This window comes from Zootoca vivipara, chromosome 14 (genome assembly GCF_963506605.1).
Source record: "Zootoca vivipara chromosome 14, rZooViv1.1, whole genome shotgun sequence".
In the NCBI taxonomy this organism is placed as follows: Eukaryota; Metazoa; Chordata; class Lepidosauria; order Squamata; family Lacertidae; genus Zootoca; species Zootoca vivipara.
The window spans coordinates 10198936-10226306 of NC_083289.1; the positions used below are offsets into that span (position 1 = coordinate 10198936).

The window sequence follows — 27371 nt, forward strand, 5'->3', positions numbered from 1 at the left end:
GGGCATAGGAATTCCTTCATTTCCCCCCAAAAAACATAATCCGGCCTACCACATGGTCTGAGGGACGGTGGCACCATAATTTGAATGCATCAATTTTTCGGCGATCAGCCTTCTTTGTGGTCCAGCTCTCACTTCCATACATCAGTAGTGGGGAAACCATAGCTTTAACTATACGGACCTTTGTCGGCAAGGTGACATGATAGAAATCTATAAAATTACTGTATGCATGGCATGGATAAAATAAATGTAGATGAACTCATGAACATCCAATGAAGCTAAATGTTGGAAGATTCAGGAAAGAGAAAAGAAATTTCTTATTCACGTAGCACATTGTTAAACTATGGAACTCACTCCCACAAGATGGTTAGAGGCAGTATTGCTTCTGAATACCAGTAAGAACAGGATGCTGGACTAGATGAGCCCATTGGCCTGATCCAGCAGGCTCTTCTTGTGCCACCTAAGGTGGATGCAATGCAGCCGAAAAAAGGGAATACAGAAGTTGCAAAAATGGCAGGTGGCAAAATTTATATACCACAATAATAATTAAAAAGCGGTTTACATACAAACAGCAATCAAACCAGACATTCAAAATTGTAAAAAAATAATAATTACCAAATACAGACAAAACCAACAGCTTTACATACAAAATATGTCATAGTGGATAGTTCAGTGAAGGTGTCGAGCCAGTGCCCAGCAAGTGTGAAAAATGAGAATTCCATAGGGATCATAAGGAATTGAAAGGACAGCTGCCAATATAATGCCATTAGGCGAATCCGTGTTGTGACTGCGTTTTAAATACAGAGTGCAATTCTGCGTGCAGCACCACAAAAGCCTGGGGAAGTTTCCAAGCAGGGCAGCCAAAATGTCCCAAGGAGCTGGGGCGACTTCCCCGAGGACAACTTACATTAAGAATAAAATAAATAAATAAAATTTATACCCCACCCATCTGGCTGGGTTTCCCTAGCCATTCTGGGCGGCTCCCAACAGAATATTAAAAACACGTTAAAACATCAAACATTAAAAACTTCCCTAACCATGGCTGCCTTCAGATGTCTTCTAAAAGTCAGATAGTTGCTTATTTCCTTGACATCTGCTGGGAGGGCGTTCCACAGGGTGGGCGCCACCACCGAGAAGGCCCTCTGCCTGGTTTCCTATAAACCAGGGGTCCCCAGACTTACCGGCGTTTGGGCCGGTTCCCACCACGGCGATCGCGCGGCGGGCCGGCGGGCGGGGGAGCGCGCGCCTGTGCGCATGCGCACAGGCGCTTACTGGCGCGGCGGTGCGCTTCCAGGGTGGGAAAAGCGCCGAAAATCCGTTGTGCGCATGCGCGTGGGCCTCCCCCGACCCGGAAGTGCACCAGAAATGACTTCTTCCGGGTCGGGAGAGGCCCATACGCATGCGCACAAAGGATTTTCGGCACTTTTTTCCCAACCCGGAAGAGCGCTGCCGCGCTGCGCACCGTAAGAGCGGGCGGCAGCGGCGGGCGGCGGGGGTCGTCGCGGGCCGGATTGGCAGGCTAATTGGGCCGCATCCCGCCCCCGGGCTGTAGTCTGGGGACCCCTGCTATAAACATTAAAAACTTCCCTAAACTAGACTGCCTTCAGACGTCTTCTAAAAGTCAGATAGTTGCTTGTTTTCTTGACATTTGGTGGCGTTTGACATTTGGCATTTAACCCTCTTCTTCTGGCGCAGGATGTCCTACAGAATCATCCAATCGTAGAGTTGCAAGGGACACCCTAAGGATCATCTAGTCCAACCCCCTGCAATGCAGGAATTCTGGGGGGGGGGGTCGAACCTGCAACCTACCTGGACCTTATCAGCACCAACGCTCCAACCATCTGAGCGAAGCGTTGGTTTGGCTCTCCTTTTATTACGTACATGGGCTTTTCGTTTTTGCATTTTTATGTTGTGGATGCCAAGGTACAAATGCAATAAACGACAAGAGTGGGAAGATTTCGCCCGGCGCCTCAAGATGTACATAAGCGATGGTGCCAAGAGGCGAGCCTCACAAACAGCAGCAATAGCGGTATATTTTTAAATGAAGCCCAGCAGCCGCTGCCCCTCCCTTAACGAGGCCTCTTCAAAAAGAGGCAGGAATGGGAGACGCCGTCGAGGAAAACGCGCGTCCCCGATGGCGGAGGGAGGGGAAGCGGCGGCCGGTGCCGCGCAGGATCTGGTAAGCGATTGGCGCCGGAGGGATCTCCGGCCTCTGTTGGCAGCATAACCCGCTGCTCCGCCCAGCCTGGACGGGTGGGACGAGACGTGGAAGGCTCTGCCCTCCCTCTTGGCGGGGTGGAGCTCCAGCTCCTCCTCGCTTTCTGTGTTTGCAGCTCCTTGAGAGCCAGAGCAAGAGAGTTCTTGCCGCTTTCAGACGTTCCAAGAGCGGCTCTGCGCTCCCTTCGCCCTTCCTCTCTCGGGAAGCTCGGGAGACACGCGTGCTTCGCCTGGATTCTTATTGTTGTTGTTGTTGTTTTGTTATTTCGGGGCAGCGGAAGGAGAAAAGCATCGGGCGGTTTAAGCACGCTTGTTTTAACGAGTTTTTTTGGGGGGGGGGGATGAGTTCATTGTGGTTTACACGCGTTGTACACGCGTACGTCGGCATGAGCCAGCCTAGCTTGAACACGAAGGTGGGGTTTGCGGGAAGAGGAAAGGCTGGAGCTGCAAATCGCAGTGAGCTGTTGCGAGGGTGGGGGAGACACTTGCGCAGTCACGTCTCTCTAGGACTCCCCCGCGTGCTCTTTATTTTTATTTCACACTTTCACCCTACGCCAGCTTAGTGAAAGTGTCAGAGTGAATCCTCTCCTCCCCACCACCCAGCCTGATTATTACCTGAAACCAGTGCTTTTTTTCTGGGGGGGGGAGCATACCCCTAAACATTTTGTGAATCTTAAGTTTGGCCTCATTGAGGGACAGTATTTCAATATGAGTAGGAAAATGAGAGTACCCCTAAACAATTTTTAGGGGAAAACACACTGCCTGAAACGGTTTTTTGTATTATTATTTTTTTGTGGGGGAGTGTTCCTTAAAATCCCTGCAGGCTTACTGTGCTATAAGCCTTCCTGCCACAGTCAAATGGGCTAGCTTTTAACACTGCAAGTCTACTCAGAAGCAAGGCAGTTCCGCAGGTGTTCTTGATAGTGGCTGTACATTCTTGTAGCTTTCGCTTATTTAATTAACAAGATTTGCATGTTGCTTGATGGTAAGAAAACCTGAGCAGTTTACAAAAATACAAAATGAAACCCAAGTTCTCAGTAAAAACAGGCCCTTTAAAACATTCAAAAGAACTTTGGCAGGTAACATGCCTATATAAACAGTCAAAGGGAACAAGAGTGCAGTTTTCTTGGACGGTCACCTTTGGAAATGACCCAAGGCTGTGTAGGAAATGGTAAGTGTGTTTAATTAACTTAATAAATCAAATTTCTATAGCATTCTTCATCCGATGATCACAATGTGGTTTACAATATAAAAAGGGACCAAGAAGGTTTAAAGAGTGAGAAATGCATTTCTGCCTGGGTGGTGGTGGGGTCATAGAAGATGTTATGTTGGTTATTGTGAATACCCTGTTTCCCCTATTTTAAGATGTAGTCATAAAATAAGCCATAGCAGGATTTTTAAGCATTCAAGGAATATAAGCCATACCCCAAAAATAAGACATAGTGATAGGTGCAGCAGCAATGCCGGCCGCGGCAGGAGGAGGAAAAAAATAAGACATCCTCTGAAAATAAGGCATAGTGTTGTTTTTTTTGAGGAAAAATAAATATAAGACTGTGTCTTATTTTCGGAGAAACATGGTAGATATTCGAGAGGAACTAGTGTGCACTGAACTAGGATTGCCATATTTCAGTGAAAATCTGGACAGAAATTGTTTTGTTTTTTGCAAAGTTGTTTAGCTTGGGGGGGGGGCAGGTCCAAAGAGTTGTTGAGCTTTTTTTGGCAAGGTCGCAAATTGTTGTTTTGTAGCTATTTTAAGGGGAAATCAGCACTGCTGGCATGGGCTACCAATCCATACATCCGGATTTCCCTGGGCATTTGACCAATACAATAATTGTGAAGCTTCTGTCTCCCCAAAATCTTGGAGCAGGGCACGTCCTCCTCCTTGAGATTAATAAGTCTCAAGCCTCAAGTCAGTGAGGGAAACTTGCCAAGGGGAGGCCACACATCTGAGTCTAAATATGGGTGGGTTAGAAACCCAATATACATGCTGTGTTCACATCATAGATATGAATGCATAGATGCCTCTGTTCACACTGGGAGCTAAGAACAATCTCTAGCTTAATGTTGTGTTGTGTCTGAACTGGAAAAGGTTTTAGTTCTAAACTGTGATGTGAAGCCAGGGTTTCTTTTTGGCTTACCAATCACGGTTTGTTTGGAGTGAAACGAACCCTGATTCTGTTCTAACACTAAGCCAGGGGTTGTAGTTTGTTGGTTCTGATTGGAGAGGATGATGTTGGAGCCATTCTTGCATTCATGGTTCATAGTTTACCATGATTGCAGGAACCGACGCCATTGGCTTTGGTTCTGTGTACTTGGTTTTGGAAGAGGTTTCAATACTGTCCATTGATTTCTCCCACAAGGGAGTTGACAGCAGGATGAGTCCCTTATTGTTTCTCCATCTCCAACCAGATCCTGGAGGATTACTTTATGACGGAAGAAGAACCTTTGGGTGACAAGACAGCTGAAGAGGAAGAAATTGATCTTTACGTTAACTTGACGTTCACTTCAACAGGTAAGAAAATATTTAAACTGTTACATATATTCCAACAAAAACAAAGCAATATTTTCAGACTTTAAAACTCCCAGTACGTTTCCAAGCAGAATTCAAAGTGTTGGTGCTGACCTTTAAAGCCCTAAACAGCCTCGGTCCAGTATACCTGAAGGAGCGTCTCCACCCCCATCGTTCTGCCTGGACACTGAGGTCCAGTGCCGAGGGCCTTCTGGCAGTTCTTTCACTGCGAGAAGCAAAGCTACAGGGAACCAGGCAGAGGGCCTTCTCGGTAGTGGCACCTGTGGAACACCCTCCCACCAGATGTCAAAGAGATAAACAACTACCTGACATTTAGAAAAAATCTGAAGGCAGCCCTGTTTACGGAAGTTTTTAACGTGTGACATTTTAATGTATTTTAATCATTGTTGGAAGCCGCCCAGAGTGGCTGGGGAAACCCAGCCGGATGGGTGGGGTACAAATAAATTGTTATTATTATCATCATCATCAAAATCCCCTCAATGCAATTCAAAAAACTGTTGAAGGCATTTCACTTGAATAAAAGGCTGCATATACCCCATAAGTTTAGTGCAACCCCAAATCCTGAGAAATATAGTTCATCGCTTGCAGAACTACCATTCCTAGCACCTTTAGCAAAATATGGTTCCTACTACAGGTGAAACGCGGAAAATTAGAATATCGTCAAAAAGTGCATTTATTTCAGTACTGCAACTTATTATTTTTTCTTTTTCTTTTTAATTTTTACAAATGCTTTCCTTTGGAAATTCCACAGTAATAAAACAGTTACAATAATACAAAACATTGCTATTACATTTCATTAATTACATTCCATTTATAATTGGCCCACCTAACGACAAATAATTACATTTACAACAAATAAAGGCTTGACGTATCTTGCTTTGCATGTCATGCATCTATCTCATACAGTATATTGGTTTCACCTTTTAAGTTGCATTACTGAAATAAATGCAGTTTTCGACAATATTCTAATTTCCCGAGTTTCACCTGTATTCTTTGGGCAGGGAATATGCTTTGAATGTCCTTTAAATGTCTGGTGTGTTCACAGCCAAAACAAAATTCCAAAAGAATCTACCAAGATTGACAATGGCAGTGGTGTGTCTCTTCTACAGTGTGGGATTTCTTTTGGCTGTCTAAGGGCTTGCTTCCTGCATTGTAGTTGATTCGCTGTGGCAGGTAAAATGTTGCTGCCCTCTTCCTAAGATCCCTCCTTCTGCTGCTGATCTGTTCCCCTCACTTCTAAAGCTTACCTGGAGCAGACTGGAGGGAAAGTTCTGAAGATAGATGCAGAGCCTGTGGGTGGATTTGAGGAGGTGATGGTGACTGTTGGGGAAGAGAAATGTGAAGCTCCTGAGGCAGAACCCATGCTAGAAGATGCGGCAGAGAATGAAAGCCCTCCCACCGAGCCACAACATACTTATGATGATGATGCTGAAGAAGAGGAGGAAGAGGAGGAGGAAGTGGCAATGGCTGACCAAGATGAGGAGTCTGCATGGGAGGAGGATCATAAAAGCAAGGAAGCTGGAGAGCCAAACAACCTGGGAGACCCAGCAGTTATGAGAGCTGTGCGTGGCCAACGTACATTGGAGGTAAGGTAGACTTAAGGTGTGAAACACAAGACTTCTCTTACAGTCTTGCCAGTCTCTTCTGTTCATTTGGTTTTTGCAACCAAGTGGGCAGTAGGTTTGGTAAAAGAGTTGGATCGTATGACTTGGGGCCCCTAGTATGGATAGGGAGAGCCTGTGACGTCTGTTTGAGGCAGTGATGGGCAACCTTTTGAGCTTGGTGTGTCAAAATTCGCCAAAAAACAGAGCATAACTCGGGTGGTGTGTCACTTCGAGAGAAAAAACCATAATTTCGTGATATTTATAGTTTAAATAACAAAAATGTATAATTGTAATATATAACTGTATTTAATAAACAAAAAACTAATTATTTAACCTAACCTAACCAAAAACCCCTTATTTATCACAAAGTGCCCAGAGTTGTTGAGCTTTTTTGGGGGGAGCTGCTGACCAAAGTTTTGGAGGGGTTTTTTGGGGGGTGCAAAAGTTGCTTTGCTTTTCTGGGGGGGATGCCCCAAAGCTGCTGCGCTTTTGGGGGGGGGGGAGAGAACAGAAATAAATGACGAATAATACCTTCGCTGGAACTAACACACAGCACCGACATAGTCTGCCAAAGCGCCAAAAAAACCAGCACAGAACAGATTAAAAAATGAACTCTGTTACACCCAATCATCACCTGCCAAAGCGCCAGAAAACAGCACAGAAAGGGTTAAAAAACCAATCTCTGGCTACCAGCAACAACAACAAAAAAGGATTCGGGTTTAACAGTGGAGACAAGCTATAGCGTGAGGAGGAACGGGAGAACAAATGGGAGGGGACAGCAAAAACAGTGTGAATGGGCCACTGGGGCGCGTGCCAGCAGTGAGGGGCTCTGCGTGTCACATCTGACACGCATGTCATAGCTTCACCATCACTGGTTTAAGGTGTTTTGAGAGTAGGTGTCAGCTGGGACTGCTGATTAATGATCTGTGTAAAATATAAAATGCCCTTTGGGTGTCTTGTACTTTGAGAAAGCTGGATAACTCGAGGCCAGCAATATGGAGCCGATTCTATCATTGTGACTTTTGTTATCCAGGAATTTACTTGGTAACCCAGCCCAGCAGCTATAGAGGGCACCATTTTGAAAATGGCTGGTGTGTTGTTTTCACTGCCGCATAGAATGAGCTTGCATCCCAGGTGCATAAATCTGTGTTACAAAGAAGTAGTACAGTGGTACCTCGGGTTATGAACTTAATTCGTTCTGGAGGTGTGTTCTTAACCCGAAACCATTCTTAACCTGAGGTGTGCTTTCGCTAATGGGGCCTCCCGCTGCCACTGCACCGCCAGCGCATGATTTCCGTTCTCATCCTGGGGCAAAGTTCGCAACCCGAGGTACTACTTCCGGGTTAGCGGAGTTTGTAACCCAAAGCGTTTGTAACCCGAGGTACCATTGTAGAATTGCTATTAATTTATATACCACTTTCATGGTAGTGTGGGTAGCATGCAGTTAATCATAAAATCCATACATAATTTAAAAACACCATAAAACACGTCCATTAAAGCATTAAACATCCATATTTAAAGTAAACAAAAAACAAGCCCATTATAAAATATGCATGTAAAAACAGCTGGATAAAAAAGTTCAAGTTCAGGGCACGGTTTACCTGCCTGAATAGGTGTGTCTTCAAGAGCCAGCAGAATGGCGGTACAAATCAAACACATCATATTTCTTCTCTAGCTTGATGTGTTCTTGTTTCATTGGACTGAAGAGATAGCAGTGGGGAAACGAGCTTTCTTGCCTGGCTCACAGCCAGATAACCCTCCCCATACTGAGAAACTAGAATTCTGTCTTTTTGAAAGTCCAACCTCCTGTGACTAGTATACATTGTAGGTAAAAGTCAGATCTGTGTATGTGCTCCTGATATGGCATGCTTTGACTGCAAAGGGGAATAAGAACTCCAAAGGCCTCCAAAACCTTTGCATTTTTTAAAGAAGTGCTCATATTTAAAGACTAGTCACTTTCTAGTTAAAAATGAGCTGAGATGAGGATTTTCAGGCCTCACCAAGTCCCACCTTGCTTCAGTGGCACTTCTGCCTCTATGCAGTATTTTAGATATTCTTTTAGGCTCATTTTTTGTTTGTTTTGCTTTGCTTTGCAGGGAGAAGATTCTGCTGTCCTAGACAGCAGAGTTGCCAACGACCTCTCGGATTATCCTACTGATTTCTTGGTAAGACTGCTTTCTCTCCCCACCCACCCCTTAAGATACAGCCTCTTGTACATTCATTTTATCAGTGTTTTCTGATAAACTCCCAGGTAAACTCCCAGGAATTTAAAGGAAGAGACTGTCTCCTTTAAATGGAGTGTGCTCTCTTGTGGGCCTGATCTAGAAACTCCAGGCAATGCAAAATGCAGCAGCTAGACTGCTGGTGGGTGCAGACAAGTGACAGCACATGGCACTTCTGCTAAAACATCTGTATTTTATTGGGTTGGGTTCAAGGTTCTCATATTAATATACAAATCCCTGAGCATCCTGGGTCCAGGATACCTTAAAGACTGCCTGAGCCCTTAGATCCAAGATTGGTCACTGGGATAATCTGATAGAACACAGTTGGTTGTCCTTCTAGTTTTAACAGCCCAGCTGGCTTCAACTGCAACGTGCTTAACAGCCTATTGCAGTCCTTTCAACGTGCTGAAATTGGGTTTGAATTGCTCAATTGTTATGATTAATTGTAATTGCTTGCTTGCTTTTTTCCTTTCTTGTTTTGCTTAATTTCATTGAACCGAGTCTCTCTGATGCGGCCCAATCGCCTTCTGAATCCGGCCCGCGGATAGTCTGGGAGTCAGCGTGTTTTTACGTGATTAGAATGTGTACTTTTATTTAAAATGGATCTCTGGGTTATTTGTGGGGCATAGGAATTCATTCAGTTCCCCCCCCCCAAAAAAAATAATAATAATCTGGCCCACGGCTGAAAAAGGTTGCTGACCCCTGCTCTGATCCCTTTCAGACAGCTTCAAAATCTTCCATGTGGAATTCTACCCGGAGAAGAGTTCAGTCACTGTCTATGATGGAGGTAAGGCTCAGTCTACACCACTTTTCTGCCCAGCAAAGGAAATGATAACAGCCCTTTCCCCGTCTTTACCACAGAAGCAGCCTAGGGTCAAATCTGTTGTATCCAATGGCATCTTGCCTCTACTCATATTTGATCCTTTGGTGCACTCAACACTAACGTCTCACAACAGATGCCAGAGATATGTAAGAAAGATTGTACAACCTGAAAAAGAGACAAGGCATGTACTTCTGTAAACCAATAAAATATTTAATAAAAAATAAATTTTAAAAAGAAAAACTAAAGAGCAGCCTTTCTAATGCTACAGGTTCTTGAAACCAATAAACTCCTGATCCGTATCTCACACCTGTGTAAGCAATTAGGCTTCTCTGGTAGGTTTCTGGAACATTCTTCACTTCGAGTTAACAGAAGCATACTCACTCAAACAGTTTTCTGCAAAACAAATGATCAGTCCCCCAACACTTTAGGCTACTTTCTGCTTCCATGTACCGTGCCACTTAAAATCTGAGTTGGGAGTCACTTCAGAGCATGAACTGAGAGCAAGCCAGAAATTCATCAAAAATAGAAATTTATCTGGCTACCGAGATGGTGCAATGCGCTTCACCACAATATCCATGGGGGATTAATTTTGGATTTAAAGGGGAACCTATCAAATACGTTTCTTCTGTAACAATACATGAGCAAAGCACAATCATCCATGGGAATTTAATTCTCTAACCAGGTAATGTGTACAAAACTCTATTTGCTAGAGTAATAATAGGGTAATAATAATAATAATAATAATAATAATAATAATAATAATTAATTTATACCCCACCCATCTGGCTGGGTTTCCCCTGCCACTCTGGGTGGCTCCCAACAGAATGTTTAAAATGTGGCAAAACATCAGAAACTAGTGTGCATAAAAATGCATACATGAGTGAAACTAACATGCGAAATTCATTTATAATTAGGAAAGTTGCTTTGTAGAAATGTGTATTGGCATAAGGGCATGAAAATGTAAATTAGAAATTTGCATGAAAGCGCTGGTGAATTTTCATGAAGACTTTCTAACAAGCAAATCATGAACTGCTGCAGGAAGTGGAGAACTTAAGACAGGAAAAAATGAGAAACCAAAATTGACAGATATATCCCATCCCTATCCCATCCCTAACCTATTAAATATTACTGTTGCCTCTTATGCCTCAGGCGCTGGACAGGGCTTCAATGTCCCGGGTCAACCTAGATCTTTTGGGCTCACCAGCACAGAGAAGCTATCTAGACACATCTGGCCTGGAGCGTTCAGGCTTCCGTGGGAGAACCTTCAAGTCCTCTTCTCAGCGCTTCATGCGGCAGGTAAACTGGCTTCATCGCCTGGCCCTGTCTCACTTCCGTCCCCCCAATCCTCAAACCCTCAATCTTGCTACTTTCATTCTGTGCTACGCAGAACTAATTTTCAAATTGCTTATGTTAGAACGACAAAGCAGTTGTCTGGGTTTACTAGTCTGGAGTCACAGTTTTATACAGTATGCAGAACATGCACCTAATGCCTGAGGATACCTGAGCTGCTGTGGATATGCCTGCCCTGTGGAACAGCCTCCCGTCAGATGCCAAGGAAAGAAACAGCTATCAGACATTTAGAAGAAGTTTTAATGTTTGATGGTTTACTGTGTTTGAGGTTATAATTTGTTGGAAGCTGCCCAGAGTGGCTGGGGCAACCCAGTCAGATGATGATGATGATGATGATGATCATTATCATTATCATTATTATTTTAAATTGTCTTTGCTACTGTCCTGTCTCACAGCAATCTCCCACGATGTCTGGCTCTATGAGATCACCTTACCTGTTCACTCCACCCCGCAGAACACGGCGTGTACTTGGCCTTAATCAGGTAATGTCACGTGTCATGTCGCCTGTGCTGGTTGCCAATATGTTACCAGGTCAATTTCAAGGTATTACTATTGATAAAGAAAGCTTTGACTGGCTTGGGATCAATTTACTTGTGGGGTTACCTTAGACAGTATGTACTCACCTCTTCACTTTGATCTAAAGAACTTTCACTGTTATAGGTGACATATATTAATTGTTCCACAATTGTAAAAAAAGAAAAATGATATTTCAGTGTGGCAGCACCTAGGCTTTGGAACTCTTGGCTTATTGGCACCTGTTTAAAACTCTGTTTAGGCAAACCTCTCCAGATGCATAGATGTTGATGTGTTTTAATCTATTTTACTATTTTAATCATGTGTTTAACTGCTCTTTATTTTTTTATTTTTTTAAAAAAAATCCTTGTAAATGGCTTTAGAGTTCTACAACAGTCCAGTGGCATGTGAATTTTGTGAAACAGATAAAAAATAAATGTGTAGCTTAGCTCCGTTCTCACAGGAAACTGTTCCACCTGCACTTCCTCTTTTAAGTTTAGATGTGCTCTAACTTTTGATTTCCTTTTACACAACCCAGCGCACAAGATTGCAGTTAGTATATAATACTAATAGAGACATCTCACTTCTGAGTGCTGGCCCAGATGTAAACGAAACATCACTATTCACGCATAAGAAGGGCAGTGTTGGTGGACTTTGCAGGGGATCCCAAGGTTTGCAGAAAGAAATATTTAGAAAAGCCCCTGGGGTTGGGGAAAACTCAAAATGTGCCAGTGAAGACTGAGCATGCCCAGTGACAGTGGAATGTTGGCCAGGGGGAGGATGGAATGGAGTATCCTGGAGCTGGCCAGTGTGGTGTAGTGGTTAAGAGCAGTAGACTCGTAATCTGGTGAACCAGGACATAGCTGTCAACCCCGGATTTGAAGATAAGGAATCCTATGGGGCTGTCAACTCCCAGATATGAAAGCAAGGGCCCTGAATAAGGGAATTGCCCGCCAAAAAAAGGGAAAGTTTGTGTCCCCACTCCTCCACATGCAGCTGCTGGGTGACCTAGGGCTAGTTACACTTCTCTGAAGTCTCTCAGCCTCACTCACCTCAGACTGTTTGTTGTGGGGGAGGAAGGGAAAGGAGAATGTTAGCCGCTTTGAGACTCCTTAGGGTAGTGATAAAGCGGGATATTAAATCCAAACTCTTCTTTTCTTCTTCTTCTGCTCTACCATCAGCAGGCGTATCCCACAGGGCAAACATTTTGTTGCAGGTCCCACTTGTTTTCACCTGAGAGAGCGGAGTACAGTGGTACCTCGACTTACGAATTTAATGCGTTCTGAACGCACATTTGTAAGTCGTAAAAATGTGTAAGTTGAATCCCATAGGAATGCATTTTGAGAAAAAATTCGTAAGTTGAAGCAACCCTATCTAAAAATTCGTAAGTAGAAAAAATCCTATCTAAACCGCATCCAAGATGGCAGACGGAGCTCCATTCCTAAGTAGAAACATTCGTAAGTAGAGTTATTCGTTAGTAGAGGTACCACTGTACAGGTTTCTTTGACCGAATGCTGCCTGGCTCCAAACGTTAGTCTCAAACCATATCAAGAGGTTTCAAAGTAATTGGCAAAGAATTACTGGCATTCGGAGCAGCCCTGTGCTATCTCTCGCCAACAGGGAGACACTTTGCATTCACTGGGAGATGGGAGTCCCCACTTAATAATAATAAATAATTACTACTACTACTGAGAATGGTTTACTGATGGCAGAGGGCATGACAAGTCCACAAGGGTTGTAAAAGAAAGGGTATAGGAGGGAATTTCTCCTGAACAGGATTTAACAGTTCAAGCGTAGGTTTTGAAAAGTCAGAATTCACAACTTGTTTCCTGTGTGTCCTGATCACAGGAAACTGAACATATACAAAGCAGCAGCCAAGTTGTTAAGAACTGTGCTTTTTTTCCTGGGGGCACACCGGGGTACGCATACCCCTAAACATTTTGTGCATCTTTGTACTTTTGTCCATTTACTGTATTTATTTTTCCTGATCTGAACTATAAAATGGTGATTTTCTTGAGTCAAAACATTATTTTTTTCAGAAAAAAGCACTTGTTAAGAATGTATAGATATTTAACTGTAAAGTATCAAGCTAAACCTTAGATATCCAGGCAACGTATGCCTTTTTTGGTCTCCAAGTAAGAGCAAGTTATTTGCTTGCAGGACTCCCTCTTTCACTAGCTATTATTAGGATGCAAAGTAGAGAGAATTGTCAACTAGAGGATTGAATGCCCCCAAGTGGTTAGATGTGGTTGGGCACCTGCATTTTCTTAATCACCAGTTATAGTTGCCTATCTGAAACGACCAGAAGTTACTTCATGAGCACGGTTAACAGGTGCCACATAATATTTGTTCTGCATCTGTAAGAGAAAGATCTTTAAGTGTGACAACATCCAAACTTTGGAACTCCCTGCCTATTGACATCAGGTTGGCACCTTCACTGTACTTTTTTCCAGCTCCTGCTAAAAACACTTTTGTTTAGGCAAGCCTACCCTGCCAACCAAGGGACCCAGGTGGCACTGTGGGTTAAACCACAGAGTCTAGGGCTTGCTGATCAGAAGATCAGTGGTTCAAATCCCTGCAACGGGGTGAGCTCCCGTTGCTCGGTCCCTGCTCCTGCCAACCTAGCAGTTCAAAAGCACATCAAAGTGGAAGTAGATAAATAGATACCGCTCCGGCGGGAAGGTAAACTGTGTTTCCGTGCGCTGCTCTGGTTCGCCAGAAGCGGCTTCATCATGCTGGCCACATGATCCGGAAGCTGTACACCGGCTCCCTTGGCCAATTAGCAAAGATGAGCGCCACAACCCCAGAGTCGTCCGCAACTGGACCTAAAGGTCTGGGTCCCTTTACCTTTACCCTGATATGTAGAATATTGACACATTTGTTTTTAGTTTGTCGCTGGTCTTATATTTTAAAATGTTTTAAATATTTGTGTTTTTTTACCAATAGTTTTATTTTGTTTTGTTTTTGTTCAACTGCTTTGACATTTTTTACAATCAAGGGGAATATCAAACTTAATAATAAAAATGAAATCTCCTTTCTTCCCTTTTCTCTCCAGACATCTGCCTATGCGTCTCCACCTCCATATACGCCCTTTTTTCCAAATGTTAATAGCCCAAGCTGGGCTATGGCCCATAATCTTGACCCTCCACTCTTCAGTCCAACATCTGGCAGCCAGCAGAAGTTCAGGTATAGAAAGCATGGGTGAGATCACCTTGGGTTTGAGAGGATGCAGCCCCTTCAGGAGTCCATCTCTATCTGCGGTTTAGTACGTGGGATTAGAGTTGTGGTGGGGTTATTTTGACTAGCTTGGAGAACTATAATCACAAGATCTTATTGCATGCTCATGGATCCCTGCTATGACACCTAGTTGGTTGGTTGGTTGGTTGGTTGATGGCATCCATGTGTCTCAAGAGACGATGGAGTGCACCTCCAGATGTGAAGTCAAACCATTGCGTTTGCAGCCCCAAAGTGACCTCTCTGGGACGCAAGCCTGGACAAGTGGGTATGGGGGTCCTGGGCCACCTAGATGGCAAGACGCCCCTCTTGGGCTTGCTGATGGGGTCCAAAGGAAAGAGCAATACATTTGGCACCAGCTTGGCTGCAGGAGTTGCCGGAAGGAGGCGTACAAGGCGCCATCCAACCGTCTTAGGGACTCCACTCTGAATTTGTGTAGGGTTTTTTTCCTTAGCCTTTTCTTCTCCTGAAGATACCCTGCAAGGCAGCGGAGGTTTAGGATCAGAGTTTTTGGGACCCAGGTGGCGCTGTGGTTAAACCACTGAGCCTGGGGCTTGCTGATCAGAAGGTCGGCGGTTCGAATCCCTGTGACGGGGTGAGCTCCCGTTGCTTGGTCCCAGCTCCTGCCAACCTAGCAGTTCGAAAGCACGTCAAAATGCAAGTAGATAAATAGGGACCGCTACAGCGGGAAGGTAAACGGCGTTTCCATGTGCTGCTCTGGTTTGCCAGAAGCGGCTTTGTCATGCTGGCCACATGACCTGGAAGCTATACGCCGGCTCCCTCGGCCAATAATGCGAGATGAGCGTGCAACCCCAGATTCGGTCACGACTGGACCTAATAGTCAGGGGTCCCTTTACCTTTTCCTTTCCTTCTTAGTGGACTACCATCCCAGGTGATTGAGCCCCACCTGCCCCCTCACTTCCCTCCAGGGCACAGGCAGAAACCTCCTCCTTGACTACTGCATGCCACTTGCTAGTGCCAGGCATATAGCACTCCCAAGTGCTCAGAAGGCTTTCTAGAATCCCTGGTTCAGCACAGACTACGGATCTGGAGTGTTGATCGTGATCTGCAGCCTCTGTTTGTCGTCTGTTAATTCAAATAGTATTTTGGGGGAAAGAGGACAGCCAGCAAATAGTTTGATCAGGGTTGCTGCCTGCAATTGAGTCTTAACGTTGGAGTAGGGAACTTGGCATGCAGACTAACCTGTTGCATATTTGAGAACTGGGGGCAAGATAAGTTGCTGACAAAAGATTTATTCTCTACTTGCAATTAAGTCACACTTTCTGCCACAATACGAAAACCAAATACAGCCCATCTTCAAAATAGCAGTTCTAAGTTTTTCAAACTAGTTCTGCAGCCAAGTAATGTGCACAGACGAATGTATACGGGGATAAAGTATGCCTAAAAAATAGTACATTCGTAGTAACAAACACACTATATTAGTGGAAGTTAAATACAAAAATGTATTTAAAAGGTCCTAAAGGCATGGGAGACGAATCCTGGTACCCCTCTTTGTCCTGCTTCATTACAGTGTTCCCAGTGCCATGACACAACTTCACCCCCTGCATCAACGGATCCTGACCCAAAGACAGCGAGGGCAAGAAAGGAGGTAAGTGAGGGCAAATGAAGACAACTTAATATGAACATTGCCACAATCTTTATGTATGTATGTATTTATTTATTACATTTATATACCACCTTTTTTCTCCAAGGAGCTCAAAGTGGCATGTACACTTCTTCCCCCTCTCGCATTTTATCCTCACAACTACCCTGTGAGGTAGGTTACACGAAGAGGCAATGGCTGGCCCAAGGTCACCCAGTGAGCTTCACGGCTGATTTGAACCCTGCTCTCCCAGGTCCTAGTCTATCACTCTTAACCACTCCACCCAGCTGGCCCTCATGGGATTGTTTGGTGACTCAGCACCCATTATAATGGCAGAATTAACTTACTATATGCAGTTGAAGGAACATAATGCACATCATATTTTTGTGTTAAAATGGATTAAGCTTGTGGATTACCGTAGATAATGTTGGCTATTTTCCGAGGGCTAGTTATAGATTTTCAATGTTTTGACACAGATGCTCATTGGAGATCATTTAGTGTTTTTCTTTTCTCCCCTCCTCCCCCCCCCCCACTTTTTGGTACAGTATGGAATATTGAATGAAATAACTAAAACTGGAAAAATACAATGAAAGCACCAACTTCATTCAGATTTCTAAAACTTAGACAAGCTGCTATTCTGAATTATTGAAGGTATTCAAGTTCGGTGCTGTTCCCCTAGATGAGCCTGCTAGTTTTCATTTCTTAGTGCAGAAAGTATTGATCTGATGTGTAGAGATTTTTCCTATTCTGATTAGTTCAGGAGGATTCTATAAGGTTTATTTCTACATGAGAGAAAGAAGGTTTCTGATGTTTTGTCTATTTCTCTGGGAAGCTGAGTATAGCTGGTTTAAACTGGTTCTGTTATGTTTTTGTCAAGGTCGTGCTGAGTATAATAATAAGGCCAGGAGGAGCCTGGCTCTCACTTTCTCTTTCTCTTTGTTCTGGTGTTCCGTTCTGTATGCTGTTAAGGTTTAAGTCTTATTATAAAGTTTGTAAGTTTTATTTTAAGTGCTGCAACTGGATTTTTATGAACTGTGCCAATCCTGATTGTATTGGATTTGCAACCATTATGCTCATTTGCCTTCAGCAGCAGTAAAGCTCTGCTGGATGAAGTACAATTGCCTTTGGTCTATTTTTTGGAAACTCTGCTACGTGTTTAGGTTTTCTTACTCCTCCGGCCCTGGCACGACAGAGCCGTATTTAAAAGCAGTTCAGAAGAAAGAATACAGTCGTACCTTGGTTTTTAAACAGCTTAGTTCTCAAACATTTTGGCTTCCAAACCCCGCAAACCCGGGAGTGAGTGTTCTGGTTTGCAAACTATTTTTGGTAGCCGAACGTCCAATGGGGCTTCCGATTGGTTGCAGGAGCTTCCTGCAGCCAACCGGAAGCCGTGCTTTGGATTTGGAAGTTGAACGGACTTCTGGAACGGATTCTGTTTGACTTCCAAGGTACAACTGTATGTGACCGCAGCAAGGGGTTGGTGGTATTTTGGACCAGTGCAGAAGCCTTTTCATAAGCGTATTTCTTCTTCTCTAAAAGAATTCCCCGTATGAAGCGCCAGCCGCCGAAGGTGGATCCCTATGCTGTGCTCATGACTCCGGTAGAAAAAGACTGGGTGATAAAGGTGCAAATGTTGCAGCTTCAGAGTGACAACCTTCACAGGGATGACTATTATTACCAGGTGAGTGTTGTTGTTGTTGTTTAGTCATTTAGTCATGTCTGACTCTTCGTGACCCCATGGACCATAGCACGCCAGGCACTCCTGTCTTGCACTGCTTCCTGCAGTTTGGTCAGACTCATGTTCGTAGCTTCAAAAACACTGTCCAACCATTTTGTCCTCTGTCGTCCCTTCTCCTTGTGCCCTCAATCTTTCCCAACATCAGGGTCTTTTCCAAGGAGTCTTCTCTTCTCATGAGGTGGCCAAAGTATTGGAGCCTCAGCTTCACGATCTGTCCTTCCAGTGAGCACTCAGGGCTGATTTCCTTCAGAATGGATAGGTTTGATCTTCTTGCAGTCCATGGGACTCTCGAGTCTCCTCCAGCATCATAATTCAAAAGCATAAATTCTATATTTGAACTATAGTTCAAAGGTCACAGACGACTCTGGGGTTGCGGCGCTTATCTCGCTCTATATGCTGAGGGAGCCGGTGTTTGTCCCAGCATGACTAAGCTGCTTCTGGCGAACCAGCTCAGCTCAGTGGTTTAGACCACAGCACCATCCGCGTCCCCAAAAGTTCAAAAGGTGTACGTTAATCACTGTCTGGCGAGAATGGCTCGGCGAGAATTGCCATCTTGACAGATTTGGATGCTGGAGTTGGGATGAGTGGGGAGCAACAGAAGTGCTTTTTGCTTCCACTGCCTTTGGTACTGAGCTGTCCTGTCCTCCCCACCCCCCCCAGGAATATTATCGCAAGCTGGAACACAAACAGGCAGAAAAGGGGCTTCTCGGAGGATGCAAGACTGAAGTCCCCAAGCTAGTGACACCCTATATCCAGAAAGTGGAGGCATACGAATCTGGTAAGCACTCTGCAGAAAGAAGGCTCCTCCCTAGATGTTAGGGATGCCAGGCACCTCCTGACCATGGTTTCCTCCTTCTAGTGGTGCGGATACCAGGCTCCCTGGGCCAAGTGGCAGTGTCTACGTGCTACAGTCCCCGCAGGGCTATTGATGCCGTGCACAACATCCCACTGGAACAGGTAATGCACCCATCCTGTTGCCTCTGGCTTTTCCAGAAGCTAGGACTCGACTCCACATATTTGCTGCGTGTGAACATGAAGTCTCTTGCGTATATATCGTTGGTGGGAACTTCCGACACATGAGCCTTGGAAGCTGTCTCGCCAGGCCATTTGGGCTAACCATGCCTGCTTTTCCTGGGCCTCGGGGTCCCATGAATGTTGGGCATGGGAAAGTTCGAGGAAGGTTCTTTGCAGTTGTCACTAGAATTCCAGTTGGGGGTGCAAAGGAAGGATCTTCTCTGTAGCTGCTGCTGCTTGAACCGCCTGACACGTGACACAAGATGATTTATGGTTGGGTGGCCCTGCCCACCTGTCAGTGGTCCACAGCGGATGGTTGTTCCCCACCCCCTAATAAATAGGGCACGTTGTTAACTGACAGGTGGACGGTATATTCTATGGGCTTTATCCTCCTGTTTTTCATGCCACCTCTAATTGACCAGTGGAATTCTGGCCACTTTGTTGTATTCTGTAAAGTACTGGAAACGGCCCCACTGGAAACTGTATTACAAACTGGTGCTGGTTGCTCTGCTGTTGAAAACTAACACCTATTTCCCCCCTCCCCCCCCCCATCTTTTGAAGGCTGTGGGTAATCAACGATTGCAAGTGCTCTATGAAATTGAGAAGGTGAGTCGCTGAGATAGCTTGGGAACGCAGTTCCGTGTTTATATTTAAGCCAGTGTCCTTGGAGCGTGGCAAGGCCAGTACAAGAAGCATTATTGTTGGTTAACTCTTGTTTGGCTTTGTATTTATGTACTTAAACATTGTTTGGTAATACAGTGGTACCTTGGTTCCCGAATGCCGCAAACCCGGAAGTAAGTGTTCCAGTTTGCGAACGTTTTTTGGAAGCCGAACATCCAACATGGCTTCTGCAGCTTCCAATTGAGTGCAGGTGGCTCCTGCAGCCAATCAGAAGCCGTGCCTTGGCTTTCGAATGGTTTCGGGAGTTGAATGGACTCCCGGAACGCATTAGGTTCGAGAATTGTATTGATGTATTCTGCATTTGTTGAAATGTTTATTTTTGTCGTTTGAATTTACTAACATGTTCTGTATTTTGTATGTTTGTATTTTCAATGTTTTGATGCTTTTGAATGTTTGCTGCAAGCTGCTTTGGGTGCAGCTCATTGTGGAAAAGCAGCCTATAAGTAAACTCCATCAATCTCTATTCAGCAAGGCAGTGTGTGCTCTTCTTCCTCCCCCCCCACGCCCCCTTTGTCCCCCACAACAAAGAGCTTGACAATATGAAACTCATGATGATGACATTCTAGTGGAGCAGATTCCTAGTGTGTAGTATCCAGCACAGGCAGTGTCATGACTACAGATGATGATGATGATGATGATGATGATGATGATGATGATGCATAGAAACTCTTGCAGAGTTGGTAGCAAATAGCTCTGTTCAGCTAGAACTCTGCACATACGGTGTGAGTGATTTGGCTGTGTTAATGAAATAGTCGTTGTAGAAATTGAGAAAAGCCTCTATGGTGTGAACCAGTCACAGGTTGTTGTTGTTGTTGTTGTTGTTGTTGTAATAATTTATTTATACCCCACCCACCTGGCTTCCAACAAAATATTAAAATACAGTAGTCCTTCAGATATTAAAAGCTTCCCTAAACAGAGTGCTGTGGGTTAAACCACAGAGCCTAGGGCTTGCCGATCAGAAGGTCGGCGGTTCGAATCCCCGCGATGAGGTGAGTTCCCGTTGCTTCATCCCTGCTCCTGCCCACCTAGCAGTTCGAAAGCACGTCAAAGTGCAAGTAGATAAATAGGTACCACTCAGGTGGGGAGGTAAACAGCGTTTCCGTGCGCTGCTCTGGTTCGTCAGAGGTGGCTTTGTCATGCTGGCCACATGACCCAGAAGCTGTATGCCGGCTCCCTCGGCCAATAACGTGAGATGAGCGCCGCAACCCCAGAGTCGGTCACGACTGGACCTAATGGTCAGGGGTCCCTTTACCTTTACTAAACAGAGCTCCCTTCAGATGTCTTCTAAAAGTCTGGTAGTAGTAGATTGCAATTGCCTAATTTATGGGAGTTGTAATCCAGCCACATCAGTTTGCAGGTTGCTGGACAAAACTGCCCCCTGCCAAAAGATTTTACATTGCAAAAGTAAAAACTAACTAAAGCATAGTTCATTGGTGCGGGCGGTACATGTACATGCCTGTGGTGCATGTGATCCTTAATGCTAGCACCAAATGAAGGGTTTGACCACTGTTTGGAGAATAGTTGGTTCATGCTCCTGAACTTGTGACACTGCTGACCCTAAAGAAGTTTAGGAGACTCCGTGGAAAATGGAGGCATGGATTTCTCTACAGTTCCCATTCACTCTAGGTAAGAAAATACTATCTGCTGCCTTCCCTTTGCCCCCCCCCCCAAACAATTGGCAGATGGGAGATAACAGGGGAAAACAGCAAGCACCTGGAAAGCACAACTAGATGCTCAGCAAATATAGTTGGCTAAAGAGCTGCCCTGTCAAAGACGGTGGCTTTATGGATCTTGTTGGTGTGTTCCTGAGACAGATGTACCTGCAGCTTCTGGATATAGAAGATGGTCAGCGGAAACTGGAGCAAGCACCGGAGGAGGAGCACCTCCACTTCTGTGAGAAATTTGCGCATGAGCTGGGACATATCTATCAAGCCCTAAGAATTGAAGAGCAGAACTCGGAAAAGTGAGTCCAGGGGGAATATTTGCGGCAGTGATGCTACATGAGATGTGTGTTAGGATGAAGAAGACGGTGGCTGTTGTGGCCACGTGTCTGTGGACCCACCTCTATCCATCAGGCCAGCTGCCTACTTAGGTTACCAGGCCGCTGACAATTTCTACTCCTTGGGTTCATACCATCCTCCCTCTCTAGCAGAAGAGCCAGGAGATGTTCTGTTCTGTTAAACGGCCACGTCTGAAGTCCAGACAGCACTAGGTACAACATAACCATGGGCCTTTGGGTATGTTTTTGGCCCCTTTCCCCTTTCTAGACTCTCATGATGCTTTGGCAGTGAGGTACGTGTGTGGACCAGCTGGTCTTTTCTTCCAGGGAAGCCAAAGATGAATTCCTTCAGATCCTGCTTGTGGGAAAAGGCAAGAGGCTGGTGGCTCGTCTGTTGCCACACTTGCCGCAGGAGCAGGCCAAGCAGGTCCTTGTGAGCATCACCCAGCACCTACCGTTTCTCCTTCAGAAGGACATGATGGATGAGGTACCCGTCCTGTGTGTTCCACTTCTCCCTAAAACCATCTGCAGAGTGTAAAGCCCTTTACCATCATTGATGACCTTGTTATGAGGCTCCCATTATAAATTGACTTTTGGGGTGCAAACGGGGGTTTGCAGTAAAATGAGACATTTAAATTGGGTTGTGGGGGAAGCTAACGTCTCTAAACGACATTGCTTGCACAATTTAATTTACACCAGATTTTTCTTGCATAACCAGACCCAAGCCACCAGAAAACTGAAATATGTGCACAGCATTGTGGAAGCTGAAATGTGTAAGATGGGCTGTGCCTTTACAGAATGAACTGAAAATGTTGCTTGAATCCTGTTCGGCTGAGAGGCTGCAGAATTTTTCAGAGAGCAGGCAGTAACCCTTGCTTGATAGGTTGTAATGGTTTGGGTTAAATTTATCAAGCCCACCCTGTGCTTGGGAGTAGAAACTTCATTTCTCTTAACAGGTTCAGTGTATAGAAATAAAGACCTATAACTCTTACTACTTCCTATAGCATTAGAGTTCTCTATCCCATAGATAAGGTTTATTAACTCTTAAAGGGTAAGCAAGCTTGATTTTAACATTTATCCTTTCAACTTACTCCTTCCATGTTCTGTGGGCTTGGTAGTCTCTGCCCATTCTCTACGGTCCTCTCTGTGATGTCATTGAGCAGTTGACCTTCAGTGAGATGATAGACATCTTACAGGAGCTAACCAGATTGCAGCCGGAGTCTGTCCAGCAATCGCTTGCTATGGTGTTTGGGAACAAGGTGTGTTTGGGGACAGGGCTTTGAAACTTTCCCGGGGATCCTGGCAGAATTTTGTGGCGGAGCAACAAACAGGGTGGGAGGGGGAGACTTTTAAATTCCCTTAGTATTTGCCAGTACCGGTGTGGTTTTATGCCACCTTACCTCAAGGTTGACATTGAGTGTGGTGGGTTCCATTGCTGCTGTTCCTTTGCTAATGTTTCCTGCTGTGCCATCTTCTCTCCTTGTCTCTCCAAGTTTGCCATCTCACTTCTATACCTTCTCCTGAGTCACGGGGAGAGATGTCTCTCCTCCGGAATGCCCCTGAAGCCCCGCAATGGAGACTTTGAAAAATGGTGAGGTGGCATCTGTTGGGCAGGGTGGTCCCAAGTAATTTGTGTCTGCAGACACCAAGCCTCTTAACGTTTCATCTCCATCCTTCCCCCCCCCCCACTTCCCTTTTCTTCCCCTCAGGGTGGATACAGTGCTCCTTGTGGCTAGGGAGCTTTCTCAGGTACCCAAGGCGTCGATGGTAGAGCCATTTCACCTCCCCAGCAACCTCCTTTTTCTCTTCTGCCGCTATGTAGACAAAGACATGGCAAACCACTTAGATGCCAAGATGGAGTAAGTTTTGGGCATTGACAGAGAGCAGGTACTTGGAGGAGTGGGGGAAGAGCATGTCATGTAGAGTGGCTGGGGAAACCCAGCCAGATGGGCAGGGTATAAATATTATTTATTATTATTACCGTACTATTGCTATTGAAGCAAGTAAACTTACATACAGTGGAGGCTGTATTAGGTTGAATGGGGTACTATCCCACCAACCTCACCTCGGTCAGGCGACTGCCTGTCTCCTTAAAACCACCCAGTGGGGTGACCCTTAATGTCGGGGTTTGCCTCCTCACTCTGTTTTGCCATTTGTTAATTCGGCAGGGAGAGTGATGGAGGCCAAACGAGAACCAGCTGGTCTCATTGGCTCTGGCTTCCCCTACTGTTGGTCTCCCTGCTCTCCACCCCGCCAGTCCAAATGGGCACCAGTCACCACCGCTGACACAAATAACATGGCAGAACCCAGATGTAAGGCAAAGCTGCAAATTGGAACACTACTGCTGTTTTCCTTTGGTCTCCTCTCATGATGGATCCCTCTTTATGATGGCTTGTCGCTCTTGGAAATGAAGGGCTCATAATGGGCAATAGGGGTTCATTGTTTTCCCTACCAGAAAACTCCCTGCTTTCCTAATGCTTATTTTCATGTTCAACATGCTACACTGCACTATAAGTGTTAGAACATTGGCCCCATTAGCTCAGTATTGGCTACCTCGACTGCCAGAGGTGCTCTCGGGTTTCAGATGATGGCTTCTCCCAGACCTACCTGGAGATGCCTGGGACAGTCTGCTCTACCACTGACCACTGTCCTCTTAACATTGAAGGATCCTTGCTATTGTTTGGGTTGACTTCTTGCCTCCTTCTAGCACAGCCAAGAGATTGCATATATTGATATGTGAGATACTTTGAGGGCCTTTAGGCTGCTGTGAGCGCCATACATTTTAGGATAGCGATGCTGTTCTCAGGAGAACTCTTCCACGTTGTAATTTCTTTTAGGTGGGCTTCCTTCTACTACCTGGCTGAGAACCTTGGTTCATGACTAGCAGAATGAGAGCTGTGGAATGGCAGCAAGCCCTGGCCAAAGCAGGCTGGGGGAAGCTATAAGAGCCCTTGCTCAAGTGCTTCCTGTTTAATATCCTTGTACAGTGGTACCTCGGTTTATGAACACAATTGGTTCCGGAAGTCTGTTCATAAACTGAAGCATTCATAAACTGAAGTGAACTTTCCCATTGAAAGTAATGGAAAGTGGATTAATTCGTTCCAGACGGGTCCGCGGAGTACTCAACCTGAAGCGTACTTAACCCGAAGCATGGGTGTAATTGTTTCTGGAAGTCTGTTCATAAACGGAAGCGTTCATAAACTGAAGTGAACTTTCCCATTGAAAGTAATGGAAAGTGAATTAATCTGTTCCAGATGGGTCCGCGGCGTTCGTAAACGGAACATTCGTAAACCGAGGTGTTAACAAACCGAGGTTCCACTGTATGGTTCACATTCTACACCTGCAAGCATGGTCCTTTGCAAATGATGGCCCCGTTATGAGCTGGTTTGCTAAATAAACATGGGAATCAGGGTAGTAGCTGACAGCTGGGTGGCCAGAAACTTATGTGAGCTTCATGTTTTGCAAATATAATTGTGGAGCAGTTCCTTCTACTTGGTAAAATGGGATAAAAGGAGATTGGAGAGAGCTCTTCACTGGGGATGCCACAGAATAGCTGAAGCCTTGCAGCAGGCATAGCCAATGTGGCGCCCTCTCAATGTTTTGGACTACAACTCCTGTAATCTCTTGACCATTAGCTACACTGGCTGGGGCTGGTGGGCGTTGTATTGCAAAACAACATGCGGGGCACTACATTGGCTAACCTTGCTTTACAGAACGCAGTCGGCCACTGATGGGAACTAATTTCCCCCTTTGGTTCCTGATTTGCTTTCCTTTATGTTTCAGGTGATTGGCTTCGGCCTTCAAGAGCTATCGCAACACTTGGAACCTCCTTTGTTGCTGCAGCGTGACCGTTGGTGGTAGTTACAGTCGTCAGGAGGGTTGGCTGTAGCTAGAACACAGTGGTTGTTTAAAGAAAATAATTATTTAATTCACAAATTCTGCTTTTGTTTGTGGTACGACATGGTCCCCCCCCCAAAAAGTGCTCTGTGCCAATATTGTAGATATTCAGTGCTAGCTCAGTATGTAAACTCAGGCTGAAATGAGTGAACACAGGCTTGCCCGTACAGTAAATACTAGGTTGTGGGGGGATGAACTTTGTTTTTTACAAGATCTTGTGTACAGCACTTATACAATAAAAGCAAATAAAACTAGTTTGAAATATTGGATCTTGAAGGTGGGGGGGGGGTGCGCATAGTTACCCTAAGAAATATTGTGCATGTATTCTTTGTTAATATTTAACTTTTCCTACAGATGTGGGTAGGTACCCAGAGACCCTTGAAGGCAGTGGAACCTCCTGCCAATGCCTTGAACAGGATGCTAAGTGTATCACTTGAAGTGCCATGTTTCGTTTTTTTCCAGTCTTTTCATTAGGACGGTGGGTGGGTTAACCATTTCCTCCCCCATTGTGTTCCCTATTAAATTGCCTCTATGCTGCCATGATGGCCAGTGGTGGCAGCTTTCACCTGGGACTATCATAGTGCGGGAGGAAAGGTTGTACCTTTTTGCAGTCCCTCGTTTTTTTCCTTTTAATAAAAATTAAAATGCAACTTTCCCTTCTTTTCTCCCCACCCCCATCGTGGCCTGTTATTAGTAAAAGAGAGAGAGAGAACATGAAATTTCAAGGGCTGTGTTTTTCAGTATTATATGTAAGTTGGTCCTTTATATTACATGAACTGCAAACATTGGTAGAGATCTGGCTTGATGCTACATCAGAATGAGTTATTGCTCTTCAGATATTGTTAGTGTCTGTAGCTGGAGCTAGATGACCACTCTTTTCCAGAATAGAAAGGGCTTGCTGCTTTCAAATCTACAAACACATCCCATTTTTATCTCTGTTAAACAGACTTTAAAAAAAGTACAGACACTTGTGTGCTGCTGTCTGGTTCTGGCATATGCAGTGTGTCCTAAATTCACACACACACACACCCTTGAAAATTGCTGGATGTTTTGGAACACTGCTTTATTTTGTTGCAATTGTTAATATGCTATGCCAGATGCTGTAGGATGTTTCAGTGTATTTTTATTGCTGCTGTTATTTATTACATACTGCATTTCATTGTTTTGCAAATGGCATTCTAACTGTACTGCAATTCTATGTAAAAGTACAATGTACAAAATAAAAGCAGCAATAAAAATGCAATATCATTATTAAATGTGATAAATGTGCTGTTTCCTTGTCTTCAACCACAGATTCACAGACGCAGTATGGTAACTCCTGCAATCCTGGCCATTGCAATCTACTGTAGCCTGTATACTTGTGTATTTACAATGTGGCTTTCTTCTGTACATCATCGTGGTTCCTGAACTCCTTGGACAAGAGAACTGCCCCTAAGCAGTTTTGCATTTTATCCATTGAGCTAGAAGTTGCACCATCTCAGAGTCTGTATTACTAACTAAACATGACATTTTACTCTCTGCCATCTCAGTGCTACAAAAAAACTAGTTGGAGTTTTACCTACAGTTGCAAGCAATGGACCAGTGTACAATTCAGTCTTTTTCATTTCCTGTGGTAGCCCTCTGAGCCTAAGAGGTAGAATGCTGAACCACATAGTCTTGATACTTTGTCAAACATAATTGCTTTCAGCTCCAAGTAAGTGTTAGGTTTGTCATCTGTGTTTAGTAAGCATCGGAGCAACTGCATTAAGGCTGTCCCAGTGCAGTTGGTGCCAGATGCTTGCAGAGGTGGGGCAGCCAGGTACACCTGCTCGGGACCAGCTGGTTTTTTTGAGTTTACAGTATAACTATTCTAGCCAGACTCCTGCCCCATGCCTCAAACAAGCTCTGCATGGGCCTGGTTGGTGTTCTATCCTTGTGCTAAGTAAGGATAAGGATGAAAATGGGTTGCA

At 44.8% G+C, this 27371-nt stretch overlaps 1 protein-coding gene across 3 annotated transcripts; it reads left to right on the top strand.

Annotated features, from left to right (window-relative positions):
* Positions 1-1954: 1954 nt before the first annotated feature.
* Positions 1955-26832, top strand: PATL2 (PAT1 homolog 2). Of its 3 annotated transcripts, XM_035131269.2 has the most exons (19): positions 1955-2176; positions 4624-4726; positions 5987-6330; positions 8445-8513; positions 9292-9357; positions 10543-10689; positions 11139-11225; positions 14312-14442; positions 16022-16099; positions 17633-17774; positions 18492-18609; positions 18691-18788; positions 19407-19451; positions 21341-21489; positions 21853-22012; positions 22644-22784; positions 23019-23116; positions 23235-23384; positions 25309-26825. In XM_035131269.2, exons 1-19 carry the CDS (start codon positions 2039-2041, stop codon positions 25310-25312), a joined length of 2268 nt encoding a protein of 755 aa, XP_034987160.1. In that variant the 5' UTR covers positions 1955-2038; the 3' UTR covers positions 25313-26825. The 3 variants fall into 3 exon arrangements, with proteins under 3 accessions (XP_034987160.1, XP_060138429.1, XP_034987161.1); XM_060282446.1 differs by lacking the exon at positions 22644-22784 and having other exon boundaries at positions 25309-26827; XM_035131270.2 differs by lacking the exon at positions 1955-2176 and adding an exon at positions 2188-3385 and having other exon boundaries at positions 23235-26832.
* Positions 26833-27371: the final 539 nt, after the last annotated feature.